This window comes from Cynara cardunculus, assembly GCF_001531365.2.
Source record: "Cynara cardunculus var. scolymus isolate 2C chromosome LG 13, CcrdV1, whole genome shotgun sequence".
Taxonomy (NCBI): Eukaryota; Viridiplantae; Streptophyta; class Magnoliopsida; order Asterales; family Asteraceae; genus Cynara; species Cynara cardunculus.
The window spans coordinates 8,793,643-8,809,915 of NC_037540.1; the positions used below are offsets into that span (position 1 = coordinate 8,793,643).

At 33.7% G+C, this 16,273-nt stretch overlaps 2 protein-coding genes across 4 annotated transcripts; both read left to right on the forward strand.

The window, feature by feature from the left end:
- The first annotated feature begins 1,160 nt into the window (after nt 1-1,160).
- On the forward strand, nt 1,161-3,460 carry LOC112525314. 3 transcript variants are annotated; one of them, XM_025135398.1, is made up of 5 exons: nt 1,161-1,268; nt 1,424-1,481; nt 1,634-1,834; nt 1,933-2,148; nt 2,700-3,460. In XM_025135398.1, the coding sequence occupies exons 2-5, from the start codon at nt 1,479-1,481 to the stop codon at nt 3,003-3,005; spliced, it is 726 nt and encodes a 241-aa protein (XP_024991166.1). In that variant the 5' UTR covers nt 1,161-1,268; nt 1,424-1,478; the 3' UTR covers nt 3,006-3,460. The 3 variants fall into 3 exon arrangements, with proteins under 3 accessions (XP_024991166.1, XP_024991163.1, XP_024991165.1); XM_025135395.1 differs by having other exon boundaries at nt 1,439-1,481; XM_025135397.1 differs by having other exon boundaries at nt 1,161-1,263; nt 1,419-1,481.
- A 6,791-nt stretch (nt 3,461-10,251) lies between these two features.
- LOC112525630 (protein MIZU-KUSSEI 1-like) lies at nt 10,252-11,445 on the forward strand. The gene is made up of 2 exons (XM_025135832.1): nt 10,252-10,713; nt 10,806-11,445. The coding sequence occupies exons 1-2, from the start codon at nt 10,450-10,452 to the stop codon at nt 11,427-11,429; spliced, it is 888 nt and encodes a 295-aa protein (XP_024991600.1). The 5' UTR covers nt 10,252-10,449; the 3' UTR covers nt 11,430-11,445.
- Nucleotides 11,446-16,273: the final 4,828 nt, after the last annotated feature.

The following is a 16,273-nucleotide window of genomic DNA, read 5'->3' on the forward strand; positions in this document are numbered from 1 at the left end:
CGTTTTACAGTATTTCTACAAGTCTGATAAACTTGTTAATACAAATCAACGTGAAGACATCTTTTTTGAACTTTTAATATATAATTTAACCTGATTCTGATATAACTAAATTTACCTATAACATCATCTTTTATATACTAGAAGGATGTTCAAACGAAAACAATGACCAAATAAGAGAACACGAAAACGGCAAAAAAACACATGCAAAATCACATGTGATTTTATACTAACCTCAACGCAATAGTGTGCGGGCAACATGTAAGAATCAGATTCACATGTGAATAATAACCAAATAAAAGAATAAGAAAACGGTTGAATTACATGTGATTTTCCATTAAAATCACATGTAAAATCATATGTGATCCATGCAACCTAAGGTCGTAGGCCTTGTCGCCCTCACATTCTTGTAACGACTATTAATGTAAGTGGGTGTTTGGGATCACTTATTTAAAACAAGTTATGGTTTTTTTGTAAAAGTGTTTATTAACCTATGTGGTATTAAACTGGAGTTTTAAAGTGTTTAGATTAGCTTATAGCGGTACCAAAAAACAATAAGTTGATGAGTTGTTTTTTAGTGTTTGGCAAATTTTGCTTATATATGTAAAATGACCAAAAAAGACAGTCTTTCATATTATTAACAAAAAATTATATCAATAAGATTAATAATTAACAAACATTAATAAAACAGAGTTAAAGTGGTAAACTGGTAATAAACAGTTTTTCATTAGTTAAGAATAATTAACTTATCAAAAACTGTTTATCGGTTTAGCATCAATATAAACAGTTTTATTTTTCCTCATCCAAACACTAGCATTTAGCTTATCACCAGTGTCAAACTAAAATAAGTCAAAAAAGCCACCTAAAATCATATGTAATTTGACTGTTTTTATTATTTTTTTATTTAATTATTGTTCTCGTATAAACCCAAGTGTTATATTGTATCAATTTAAACATGAAATGCAGTTACAAAAGTCGTATAACCAAATCCACCACTATGTGTTATTGCAAAATAGTGGAGGGTTAGAAAAGAAGCCAACCCAAAAGTTATATATATATATTGATATATATAAAATTAATTAATTAAAAAATATATAAAAATATAAATAGTCATATATGACCGCCTTACAAATTCCTTTCAATCCTTTTCGAGCTTCCCCAGTCTTTCCTCCTTCTCTCTTCACCGTCTGCCTCTCATTCATATACGTTTACACACACACACACACACTCCAGAACCCTCTTCGTTGATTGATTCATCCATTTCTCTTCAGGTATTTCTCTTCTCTCTAGGCTGTGTTCTTTTGCCGACTCTGTGTTTCTTATATATATGTATTTATATATGTTCTCATGGTTGAATGTGGGTTTTTGTTTTGATATGCTTTTGTTGATTCAAAGGGTTTGTTTCTCATCGTTTTTTCGGATTTGGGTTTCTGTAAAACAGGGTAAAGATTGAAGCTTTCAAGTTTAATCTCGAGAAAGCCATGGTACTTGACGTTTTCTTCAACTCTAACACAGAGCTGTTTAAAGATCGAACCTTTGTTCTGTTTTGTTTGATTGATTATAACGATATCTCCATTGTTGATCCTTTGGTTTTTTTACTTTATCTGAATGCTAAAAGATCGTTGTTTGTGATTAGGTGAGTCCAATCGGAAAAATGGAGCGCCAAGAATTTGGTCCGCCTTGGTTGATACCAATGCTAAGAGCTGATTACTTTGTTACTTGTCGTTTCCATGGAGATGCCAATAAAAGCGAATGTAATATGTATTGTTTGGATTGCTGTGGTAATTCCCTCTGTTCTTACTGTTTGACCCATCACAAAGACCATCGTGTTGTTCAGGTAAATTAGTGACAAAAATTCATGCCCATTATCTGTTTGATGAAATGCTTGACTCATGTAATGTATTAATCTTTTGAATGTTTTTCGTGATCGATTAGATTCGGCGATCTTCGTACCATAACGTGGTTAGGGTGAATGAGATTCAAAGATATCTGGACATTTCTTGTGTTCAAACGTACATTATTAATAGTGCCAAGATAGTGTTCTTGAACGAACGACCACAGCCTAGGCCCGGAAAAGGAGTCACCAACCATTGCGAGATTTGTGGCCGGAGCCTCGTCGATGCTTTTCGGTTTTGTTCCCTTGGTTGTAAGGTATACAAACCTTCTTCTCTTTTTGTGCATTTGTGTAGTTTCTTTCTGTGTGTGTTCTGCATATAGTTCATTGCGTATTGTTAGGATCGGTAATCGCAATCGCAATCGCATCAAATGAACCCAATATATCCCACTCAGATTTTTTGAATAATCTATGATCACGTCATTGCCTACCAGCAGAATGCCACTCACCCAAAATACCCCGGAAACCTGTCAGAATGTCATGGATTTTAAAAAACGCATTTGTTTTACCAACTAAACCGATGTATACAATTTTCGAGGATAAAATCGTAGTTCTTAGATATGTTAAATTGGACACCGAATCCCCACCTACTCGGAAAGGAATGGTGCATATTCATAGTTCCGTTTATATTGTTTATAGGCTTGTTTGTCGTATTAGTCTCACGGAAACAGCCTCCCGATATTCTAGTGGTCAAGGTAAGGTTTGTGTAGATCGTACCTCCCAAACCTTTACTTTTGAGCCAGGTATATTCGTCTGGTTTGGTTTGGTTCGAACTGGTGACTGATTTGTGGTTATTTGACATGGTTAGCTCGGGGGGATGAAGCGTGGTGACCGGGAGTTGAGCTTCACTCAAAAGATGAAACACGGCCGTGAAGCGTGTGAACCCGATGAGCCGGTGACACCTAAGAAAGTTCGAAGGTCACATTTGTTCAACCAACTTATCGAAACCCCAATGTTTCAGTACAATCCTTATGGGCGTAACGGATCTGATATGTCATGTTCATCAACATCCGGAGATGAAACCATGAACAACATGTCTCCGGGAACACCGCCGATCTTTAACCACCGAAACTCGAGCCGGAGAAAGGGCATCCCTCGGCGCGCACCATTCTAAACGGTCGGGAACTCAAGATCGAGTGAATCATAGTCATCAACCTTGTAACTTCCATCTGGTGGCATTATCATATCTTGGGATTATGGGTTCAAATTCCTCCCTCCTTCTAAAGGAAGGTATACATATATATATATATATATATAATGTATATATATAGACATATCAGTATAGTTGTGAAAAGATGATACATACTGGTTGCTATAAGTTAGAATAAGACTTTGTGGTTGATTTTTTGTACATTTATGTTTTTGATTTTTGTTGAATTTAGGAAAAGAAAAAGGTATAAGTTAGATTGTATATGAAGTGTACATAAGTAGGCACTTGAATCGTATGTGTACGATACAGTGAACGTGTTTTACGTGCCATAGCGACTTGTTCGAAACTTACAGTAAACGAATGTGTGTATATATATAATTCCAATATCGGTTAAAAATCCGTGTTACCCGTTGTCGTTTTACTTGATTTGGTATCATATCTTTCAGTTCGAGTTTTTATCTTAACTATCGGTTTAGATTGTTATAATAATGTTCGAGATTTGCAGTCGTTCGGTTACAAGTGTGATGTTTGTATGGCTGCGACAGTTTCGGTAGTCTTGTTTGTTTGTCGAAGGAAATCCCTCTCCTTTGCACCGAGACCGGATATAAATATCGTAATAGATTGTTTCATACGATCGAGTTTACAGGATTGAATTGAACCTTTAATCTTCTAAGAGGCCAATGACTCACATACCGTTTGGTCAGAGGCCCTGTTTACGTTGATCTGTTAGGACATTTAGACATTTTAGGCGTATTTATACAGATGGTTGGAGCTTAATGGACATGTATTGAAATGTGGGTGATGTAGAAGAGACGTAAAGGATGTGAAGTGCTTTATGGAGATAAAAAAAGAGAGAGATGGATTAGAAAATGAGAGGTTTGTTTTATAGTGTGAATGGAAGACGTCGTTTTCTTAACTCCCATGGTTAATGAATGGTTACGTTTATGTGTCGTTCTTTGTCGTTTTTATTTTCATCAAAAATAGAAAATTATTACGTAGACTTTTTGGCTTGAATCGACATGTGTCGACTATAACTTGGACTAGGCTCGTAAACGATGCAGATCGAGCTTCATGGGGTTCACATATGCCTCGGTGGTGTTATGTTAGGCTTAAAGTCGATTCTAATATGTTTGCTAAGAGAGAGAATTTGGAGATATTTATGCTTCAACAGGATCTTTAAGGACTTGTTCCTTAGCAACTTAACGAGCTTAATGGACTCGCAACTTATTTGTTTAGCTATATATTATTGTTTGACAGTGGTTTAATGTTATAGAAAGTGGGTTATTCAGTAAGCTTCTAAAAGGAACTTCATGCAGAAAGTCAAGTTTTTTTTTTCTAAATTTATCATTCGATTAAAAAAAATATGTTCCTTCCGTCCATGAAAAACTTTCCTAAACAAAACATTTTCGATCTATACAAACAAATTAATCCACAGAAACAACTTTATCATATAAGACTTAATAGAAAACCAGCCAAACAATCTCTAAATATTTCTCTTAAGATTTTTTTTTTGTTACATCCAATGATCCACAATAATTACTAAATGTTAGAAGAAACAAATGATTTTCTCTGTTCTCTTATTGTAAATTACGATTATTAATTTATAGAATATTTTAACAATATAATTAGTTCGAATATCTATTGGAATTAGAGATGGCCAAAAACCGGTCCCGGGCCGGTCCCAATCGGTCCTCACCATTCTCATAACTGGTCATAACCGGTCCCGGCGTAACCGGTCCCGGTCTCGGTCCCGGTCGAAAATGATAGGACCGGTATATGTACTTTATAACCGGTTATGGGCCGCCGGTCCCGGTCCCGGTCCCAACCGGTCCTTCATTAAAAAAATAAGATTTTTTATTTTATTTTTTTAATGATATATATTTTTAATACATTATAAAATTTACAATTGGGTCACTCAAATACACTTTAAAAATGCGTTTTAATATAATTAAAATTATGTTTTCTTATAAAAATACATTATAAAATTATTTAAAAATACATTTATTTATAAAATTAATTGAATTTTCGGGCCGGGCCGGGCCGGTCCATAGTCGGTCCCATAACCGGTCCCGGTCCCACGAAACTACCAAAAACCTCAACCGGTCCCGGTTTTCGGTCCCATAACCGGTCCTTACCGATCCCGGTCCAGGGCCGGTCCTTTGTCGGTCCCGGTCCCGGGCCGGGCCGGGCCCCTTTGGCCATCTCTAATTGGAATTAAATGTAAATTTTAACAGATTTATATAAAAATTTCTTTAAAATGGAAAATCAAAAATCAAAATCTTTAACAACATTACATTAACTCCAACAGTTTTTCCAGTTTGAAAAATTATATTATTTATTATATAATTGAAATTGTGGGGTTTCAAAACAACTTGAAACCTCGAAAATGCAGCGGAAAATATTTTAGGTTACATAAAATAAAGAACTTTTCTATTAAAATAGAACTCATAGCCAGATCTAATAACAATAAAATCGAATCTGAACAAACTATAAGTTGTTTAGAATTGTATCTTTCAGATCTTTGGTCGGCTCTGACTATGCACTTAGAAAACAAACAGGTTCCATCCATCAATAACCCACACATGAACACGTTTTGTGCATCCACCCGGTGCTAATCCGAAACCCTAGATCTAATATGTGTTTTTACAGAAAGAAAAGATTTCTTTTCTGTATTATTTGATAATTATCATAATTACAATTTAACACATGTTTATAATTATCATGCAAGAATAATTATTTTAAAATTAACGTGATTTAAATCTGATTTTTGAAAAATACAGATAATTGTTTTATTTGTATGTGACAATACAGATTCACATACTATTTGGCAGCGTTCGTGTGTGTGACATGTATCATGTACATAAAATAATAACTTACAAAAATATTTCACATTTCTTTTCAATATTTATTATTAATAGAATATAATAAAAAAACATTTATCTCTCATTATAATCATTTTCAAACAGCTTTTCATATTTTGAGAAAATTTTAAAAAATCTATTGGAAAAAAATTGCTTAAAATCTCCAATTTTTTCATTTAAAAAAATCTGTCGTAGATGTTCTGTCGGTTTTTAATTTTTATAGTTAATAAAAACTTCAAAGTATTTATCTAAAATAATTTCAATAAAAAAAATTAAAAATCTCATCCTTTAATTATAAACTTTTTAATTATAGGTTTGTTTTGGCTTTACAAGACAATCCAAGTATTATATTAGACAGGTGACAGCCATATTTACCTTTTTTAGTAACAAAATAATAAATAATAAATAATAAATATACTTTATTCCTCTTGGCAAGTCGGTAATGACTAGGTTAATTGACTCCATAAATATATTTATAAAGATTTGGGATCATATGAGATCAATATGTTTTCGTGAGATTTGTAAAGCCATTTTTTTGCATTTGAAATTTCAAAGCAAAATGCTGTGAATGTAACATTTATAGTGTTTTTGTTGTGAAGATACCTTTAGAGTGTTTTACTGTGAAATTTCAAGTATAAAAATATAGTCTCACGGATCTCACGAAAACAGGTTGAACTCAACTTTATTTATAATTTACAAGTCAATTAATATATATATATATATATATATATATATATAATATTTTAAAGAGACGTATAAAATGGGCAGTCTACTTTAGGAAGAGGCCTACGTACCACACCTTTTTATTATATCATGCTCATATATATTAACAATAACATATTATAAGTAAACAAAATGAATTTTTTTTTATATTTTATTTAAATCATAAAAATTAATTAGTTTCGTTTTTTCCCTTTTTTTCTCTCTCATTTCTATCTATTGCACATAATTAAATATACACACTTTTCAGGTGAATACATTTTATAAATATTATCATACTTTGTGAACATACTATAAATCTACGAGATCTATTATAATTTGTGAACATATTGTCAATACCAACTAAATCTAAACCTACAACTTGTGAATCTCATTTGAACCTTGTGAAGACAAAAATCACAGTAAAAAATTGTTAAGATTGTTTATATTGTGTTCATCTTGTGTGCAGTTATTTAATTATATGTGTGTATGATAATACAAAGATAGGTGAGAGTAGATGAGAGCTAGAAACAGATAAATCAATATGTACGAAAGAAATTTCCTAAAAAAGTGCATTAATTTTTGTTTAATAAATAATGATAATTATCTTCTTAATTATCTCATTAATTAATAATTATCTCATTAATTAATAACATTAATTATCTTAAATTAGTGACTTAGAATGGATCTCCCAAATCTCATAAATTTTGGAGTTCTCAAATGATTAAGTCCCATGAATAAAATACGGTTTTGTTAAAAATTACGATTTACGTCTATATTTTTTTGAAATTACAGTTTTTGGTTCCAGTATTTTTCAATTCATTATTGTTTTTCGTCCATGAGGCTAGGCTAGCTTCGTCAATTGTTTACAATTAAGTACGCAAGATGAAAACAACAATGAAGTATAAACCGTAGAACAAAAACATCGATGAATTATATAAATTATAAATACAAAAATAACAACAAATTATAAATTTTAATATTAGCCCAGAAAGTGTTTGATGGGCTTTTCTAAACTGTTGTTTGTTAGAATAGAACCACGTGATACAAAAAATATAATTCATGTAGAAGGTATTAAATCATTTTCAATATCAAGTATATTCAATTTTTAACATTAAATAAAAAATATCATAAATCAATAATGTTACATTAATTTTTTTGTATTTCATAATATCATTTTAATGCAAAATCCATAATGTTTATTAGAGAAGATTAAGGACCGTTTACGAAATATTTATCCAATAAATGCTTAACATTATTATTTACTTACTGGGTAAGATAATCAATTGAAATATGATACATCATTTTTTGGTAAATATGATACATAAATTAATATGTGGTTCAGTATGGTCTCAAACTCGTAGTCTTATTATTATTCAAAGCGGCATAATGGAGTTTGACAAAAGAAAAATACAAATCATAATTGTACAACAAAAGTTGTAAACTGCAAAATTTGACCAAGGTACAAACGATTTATACCGTTTGATAAATAACTGAAGACTGTCTTTGGGGTATGCAATCCTCCTTCAATTCAATTTTTATAGTTAATAAAATAAAGACCTTCATATACTTTGGTATAAAACTATAAATTAAATAACATAGCCCCTATAAAAATTACACGTATTTCTAAGAAGAGTTTGCTTCAAGGCAACAATCTCTCCATCCATATTTGACTCATGAAAGCTATCAATATCTTAATCAAAAAGACATTGAAAAAGTTAATAAGCTAACGTTATAATAAAACTTAGGTTTTTGGGATTCTATCCTGTAAGATCACTGGAGATTTTCCTGACTGTTTTTCAAGGTTTCTAACTGACCGAGATTGATCGAGATGCATACAAAATAACCCGACACTCGTAGTTAAAAAAATGCTTAAAATTTCTAGACATTACACGTATGTTTGTCACAAAAGTAAGACTCCACCACTTTGTGAATAAACAAATCATATTCCTTCGCTGGAAAAAGAAAAAAGAAAAAAAGAAAGGGTTGGAGAAGGGAAAAAGCAACAACACAAAATCAAATGACTCACATCCATCATTGCAATCAAATACTACTTAATTGCCTTCTTAAACAAACCCCAATCTTTGATGATTGTTGACCACAAAACCATTAAGACTTAAAAAAGCATCCATTCATAATTTGGTGCCACTTCAACATAAAGCAATTTCATTATCAAATTTATAGCTCATAGTGCTCACATGGACCCACCAAATTAAAGCAAATAAATTCTTATTAAATCACTTCAATTCCATAATCATATATTCAATCAGTTCCATTTACTGTTTACTGTTTACTCTTTACTGAGAATCAAGACATAAAAGATTTGTATCAATCAGTCATTGATAAAGAATTCAACCATCAAAGGATAGGTGTGGGATTAAAGTTAGATGCTCTTTCTATTCTAGGATCAATCTCTCTTTCTTTCTATAACTTCTATAAAGCTTAGAACTTACAAGTTAAAGGGTCTTTCTTATGTTTTTCTGTTATATTTTTACTAAAACTATAAATAAAATGGATGAGTTCTGTTATATTAGGGTTGAGTTCTCGTTAGACCAACGTGAAATTCGTAAAACCAGCTGTGAAAGCACAAAAACACAATGAACCTTGATAGTTAAGACTTTGTCAAAGTAAGAAACAAACATTCATAGTGTTTTTGTTGTGAACGTTCATTGTTTTCTTGTACATTCACAGTGTTTTGCTGTGAAGATTAAGTGTTATTTTGTGGTTTCACGTATCTCAAGAAAATAAGCTGGTCTCACATGATCTCAAGTTTTACTAATTAAAACAACAAATATGTGACAAAATAACATATGAAATTCACTTGAATAGAATCACTATTTCGAAGTTGGAATCAGGATTCGTTAAATCGGCTAAAATAATGAAAACCTTAAGCATTATAATTGGACTAACAATTAAAACATATATAAGTGAATAAAAGCTAAAACATGTGTGTAATAACCCTTTTTCCATATCTCACCTTAGAAAAAGGTGGGTGGGGATCCAATCATTCAAGTTGTTCATGCTTTTCCTAAAAGTGCTCTCACTCACTCATCACTATGTGCATGCTTGGTTGGTCTTAATTAGTGTTCACCCAACATCTCTTCTCCTCAAAAAGTCATAAACAAGGGCTGCCCTTTTTATATTCCCCAACCCTCATATAACAGACTTTTAATGCATCATATATAATTTCTTTCAACATCTTTGGAATTTAAAGCTAGAAGTATCAGAAAAATTACCATATTAATAACCGGCTTCTGGTTGTCAAGTGGTATCTTAGCTCCGTTATGAATCCAAGAACCTAAAACATGAACCAAGAAAAGAAATGTTCAAATTGTCCGTCATGAAATCTGGCCGAACTGTTTACATTCTGATGTGTTAGTGTTACGATTTCATACGAAGAGGGGAATTACGAAAATACCCCTAACCCTAGGCATGCATAGTATATATGAAAAGTGAAACTAAAAGACATATGCAAGCAATGAACTTTTATGCATCATAAAGGATCAATCAGTCATTCATGGTTGGCTACCTTCCAGAATGCACAAACACATATGGTCCCTTCACCCCCACCCCCTCTCTCCTGTGTCCAATTGACAATTATTTCTTCTTCATTTCCTTGTTTCTTTCCACGTAATTCCTTTTTTGAATCGATTATTGTAATTACTTATAAACTATGCATTAAAAGTTGTACATTGTTTTCGGTTTCTGGGGTCGTGTAGTGTCACTTTTCCATTCATTCTTTAACCTCGGTCTACCCACCAATATTCCCTAAGTATCTATATATAGAGTGAGTTATGTAGCCTCTAGATATCACCCCTACATACTCTTGTTCACAATTTGGTTTAAAAATGAGGACAATGAAAGATTTAGGAAGGGAAAGGGGACCTTTAGGAATGCATATAATCAACACTGCAACCACCGTTGACTGCAGCAACAGGGAGGTTGGACTTCGCCGCTCTCTCCGGTCACTGCTTGACTGCATCATCCCAGCTTGTTGTGCGGCTGGTTTTGAACCTCATTCTGTGGCCGGAAACTTTTCTCCGGATTCTTCTTCTTCTTCGTCGACTTTCTCGAGTGATACGGAATCACCGTCATCGTCATCATCCACCACCGTAAGTGGTTGTTGATTAAACATCATTTGCAAAATCTTTCTTTAGGTTGATAATGCAAATTGATTGATCTTTGTGAACATATGATTGTGTAGATTCGTTCGTTGTCGTCATCCTCCACCACCGTTAAGGGTACATTCTTTGGACAGCGGAATGGTCGGGTCAGCTTTTGTCTACAGGATGACACGCACCACCACCACCACCACAGGCGGACCCCATCAAGGAGAATGACGACCACCACCGCCCTGTCGTCATTCTCACACCCTCTTCTACTTTTGGAATTCGCTATTCCTACATCTTATTTAGCGAAAGAGATGCAGCATGGTCTCCTCCGCATTGCACTGGTGGAGGAAAACAGTACTCATCGACAGCAACTACCAACAAAAGGTGGTGGTGGGATATTTGAAGTGCCTGTGTGGTCTATGTACTGCAATGGTCGGAAAGTTGGTTACGCCACCAGGCGTAAGATGACGGCTGCCGACACAACTTCTCTTACCCGTATGCAATCGGTTTCTGTTGGAGCAGGGGTTTTGCCGCCAGAAAATGACCATGGTGCTGACGGGATCATGTACCTCCGAGCCAGTTTCCGGCGAACCATTGGATCACCAAACTCAGAGTCATTTCACATGATAAACCCCGACCATGATAGACGATCATCCTCTGATAGTCATAGTGCTGGGCAAGAGCTCAGTATATTTCTTCTCAGATCATCTTCTTAATGGAAATACATTTCTATATCCAGTGTTTATGCTATATATATGTATGTGTGTGTGTATACATACGCATCTAGTTACACTAAGTATTTACTGTAAGTATGCCTTAATCTAGTTCCTAAATCAGTTTCGAAAACCTCACCATCTGAGCCTTCCGTTACAGCTTCTAAGGGACATAATCGGATTTCATTTTCTGCTTTTGTACTTCCTGTTTTGTGTTGTATTATGTGTGAGGAAGACTGATGAGCACTCATCCTCTCATTAAACGGAACCAAACTAAACCAAACCAACCGAGCCGAGTATATCCCACCCGGAGTTAGGGTCTTTGGGGGATAAATATATATGCAGACATGACCTCTACTCTAAAGAGTAGAGTGGTTGTTTCCTACTATAGCTCCAACTCAAACAGATAAATTCAATTGTAGACAGATAAAGATAAACCAAATATCCATATATCAGAAATACCACAAACCTTGGGAGACTTTGGGGTGTAAGGCTCCAGAACTTGATATATATCTTCAATTTGGATTTTGATTCTGCATATCTCTCAACAAGTGTCTTGCAGTATTAAGTACCATATTAGATAAAATACAACTGATTAAAGGTAAGTGGTAGGAAATCGAAAGATTGAAGATATTATCCTAATAAAATGTATGCTTTTGCATTTCACACATGGCATGAAGAAGCATCATGTGGAAAAATAAATTCATATCAGATCTTGTATGCTAGCTAATCCAAATACAAGTGTTGAAGATCAAATATTTTTATAATCAAGTTGAGGGTGGATACGAGACACTTGAGGGGAACTTTATAAAGATTATTCCAACTACGGAGATGAAAAGGAAACGGGAAAAATACTTCTAATTTCATGAGAAACCGATACGAGTTGTTGAAAGTGAACATAATACAGTTCTTGAGGCCAAAGCTAGGATGGAATTTCCATGTTAAAAGAAGAGAAGCCGTCAATAATGCAGATCATTTATACCAGAAATTATGTATATGAAATTCAATCAAAGCATTAAGCATCCATTGATGATGCATCAGGGTATGCATTATGAGTGGACAAAATCTAGACAAAAGGGTATGTGATGATAGACTGGAATATGGACACTAGGTGTCCAGGAATAGTACTAAAGAGAAAAACCTTTGGTGTCTTTTTTGTTGGTTTCTTCTTGAAAACAAGCATCGTTCTTTCGTCATCCTATTATTCTCCATTGACCGACATTGCCCCCACATTGCAATGGAGCCAGCCACACGTTCAATCTGGTTCCCACTTTGCCCCCAGATTGGGTCTTGTTCAATCAATTCAGTTCCCCATGACACACAGAATTAAAAAAAAAACATTTAGCTACACAGGTGAGTGTTGTCATTTCACCTTTTCCTTTTTCATTCACTCTTTTTCTGTAGTTCTCCTCTAGGATTTTTGTTCTGGGGTACTACAACTGCAGCCTGGGGTACAGGTTTTATTGCATGCTAGGATGATTCGCGAAGGATTTATGGTAGACATAAAAAGAGACATGCACATGCAGATATTGGTCAATTTGTGGATGTTCATGCAAGAGAGTAGAGTCAGTCAACAATAGCACAGTAACACTCCATAACTGACCTTCTCTCTATGATTTCAAGGAGCAAAGATTCTCTTGAAACAGAAGGCATTAAGAATACAAAGATGATGCCATCTTGAATTCTTTTAAACACCAGATCATCTATTATTTAGAATTTTTGTTATTTTTCAGGATCAAAAGGTGCTTAATTAAGAAATAATCAAACACTATGGGGTTCACTGTTTAGACAAAAAGAAGGGTTACAGGTCACTAACCATAGGCAGACTAGTGGAGAATCAACGATTTGGCTTCCTTGTAGAGAGCTTCATGCCATCCTATATTTCATATTCAGCAATGACGACCACAGTTCAGCTCCATTAGCTAGAATTGTTGGCACCCTGGTTTATTAAAATTTACAAAATTATATGAAGATCAACTCTAGATACCGAAATAAATTTAGAAGTATAAAAACCTTGAGGTATAATATTCAGCAGCAACCATCCATTCATTCAAACTAATAAGCAACTGTGTGGTACATGGAATGATTTTTAGCAAATAAGCTTTAGAAGACAGAAAAATACTGAAAGTGATGCTACCTAAAGGTTTTTTCAGTAGCACCAGAATGCATTTCCAGTCATAACTGCGACCAGTACAATAGGATCTCCATACTGCAATCTGATATTACCACCAAAAGACTTTGGCCTTGAATAACTTTTCAAGCAAATTTGGAATATTACCGACGGTAGCACATCTCAGAACATGAATAAGATTTAAGCTATTTATAATTTCATACGTGCTTCATACACTAATGCCCCCCTCTTTTTCATCATGATTAAACAGGGGAAAAATGCAAGAGGCAGTTCAGATGTCTATTCCCAAACCTTTGTTGAGTTTTGCTAATCAAATATTTACATTAAGAAATCTCAAGTCTCCCGGGAAAATATAAACTCTTTGACATGTCATGGGACTTCCCATCCCGTGTAACTTGTGATATCACCAAGGACTACAGCCCGAGCTTGATTAAACTTGTCAGCAACTAGAAAACTGCTTTCATCCATATTTATTTGTTGATCCAAGAAAATTGCTTAATTCTCTGAAAGTCTCAACGATATGGCCGGTAATGCATCAATCCTTCAAGCACTAACTGAGCTTTTGATGGCTTTCAAACTACCTTTTATTGACATAAATTTAAGAAATTGATGGAGAACCGTATACTTGCAATAATCAAGGAGTCTTTTGTCAAAGTTCTTCTGAAACTTCCTTTTGAAATAGAATTTTGGCTTCCTGTTCAGGCCACCTTGCAGAGATAGGGTTGGTTTGATATTTTGATTCTGTAATATGTATGTGGGTATATGGAAAGTCACGTCATGTTGAGGACAATTCGGATTTCTCATTCATATTCATCTCACCACTTCCCATTTTTGGCTCACAGAAGTCAGATTATGTCATTCTGTTAAACATATTATTAGAAAATTCAAGTCATATTATCCCTATGATTTACATATTTTTTGTTATAAAAACCAACAAATATCAGTTATATTACATGGAAGACTACAGTAGATCAGATATTGTTATGCAGCCAAGTATGAATAAAGATATAATGGCCTACAACTTTAACTTTATGCTTACAACATTTATGTGTTGATGTTGAGTCTTTCCTTTGTCTTTGTCCATTTGGTAAAACAATCAGGAGACATTAAACAAAATGACATATAAGCATAACATGTGCAAGTTATATGTGGTAAACACCAACCTTCCAATTGTCATGCTATTTACTTAGTAAAATGGCAATCAAGCTTCAGGGATGTAAACGCTCATCCAAAAGATCTTAGAACAAAAATATAGAGGATGCCGGATACGTGCATTATTCATTCAATGAAAGATCATCAATTTATGCATCAATTTTATGATATGGGTATTTTATTAAAATCATAAATTGATCACCAAAATAATCCTCAAAAAAGAAGTGAACTACTGAAGTACTACCATCAACTCAATTCTTAAGGCATCGCCATCAAAGTTCTATTAGATTACTGTAGTCAGGTTGGGAATTGTACTTGCTAAATGCTTAAGAAACATGTAAAGCAATTAGAATGAGAGGAAAGAATACACTTTAAATTCACATCGCAGTTAGCAAAGAGGAATACCGGTGCTAGCTATTGGTGTGTCTTAACAATCAATACCTATAAAGATCGAATCCACAATCTCCTATTCCTTAAAGTGTTCCAATATATATGTCGCATAATCCTGCAAGTTCGATAGCATAATTCATTCCGGAAATTCATCGAACACCTTGTGTGCATCTGCATTCAAGTTTTATTTGCTCGACTCTACTTTTAATGAAACCAGTTGAGGTTTAAAGATTACGCATTACTACTACGTAGAGGGAAAGAGAAGTAGAGAACCCACATCCACATAACCTTGATCCTCAAGAAACCCATTGGTACAAAGCCTCCGGCCATACATATCCAGGTATTCCCTTCGAAACGAACCATCTTTATCCCCAACAGGAATCTTCGGTTACTTTCACTGCTCTTCAAAACTATTGACATTCTGCAAAAAGCTTACTAGATTGAGCATTTTGCGAACCTTCAAATATCATCAAAACATCGTAGACGCACTTACACCATATAATTGCAGAAGGAACAAGAAGAAAAAAGAGACCGCATTCACGGATTGACCGCATAATGCAGCAGGAGAAGGTGTTTCAAGCTACAAGAGATGTCAAACAATTTATTACTTATGGTAGTTTTGCCATTACCTAAATCTTCAGGGTCTATTTTGTAACTTTCCCGAAGGCAGTTACGAGTTAGTTATAGTTCCTCCATCCGCCCCAAAAGTCAACCTTAAGGGTGAAATTGTTCTTTTGTTAAGTTAAAAATGTAATAATTATATATTGAGAAAAGTCTAAAAAAACCTAATGGACTTTAGAGTTTGTAATGATTAAGTTTTTGGACAATTTTTTGAAACAAAAAAATCTTTGGACATTCCAAAACCTGTTAAACAACTTATTGGACTTTCTAAAACTTGTTATATACATCCTTATGACATATAAAACTAATTAACATAGTAAAATAATGAAAAAAACATGAAAAAAACCAATGAACACTCATATTTTGAACGATAAAGTCCATGAACATTTTTTGAACAAAAAAAATGCTTACATTATATAAAATAAAACAAATATACCAAATTTAAAAAAGATTATTGATTAAATTTATTTTAATTAAAAATAAAAGATATTATATTAGTGATTTTTCAAATTGAAAAAATAAAATAAAATATTAAAAAGGTTTACTGATAATA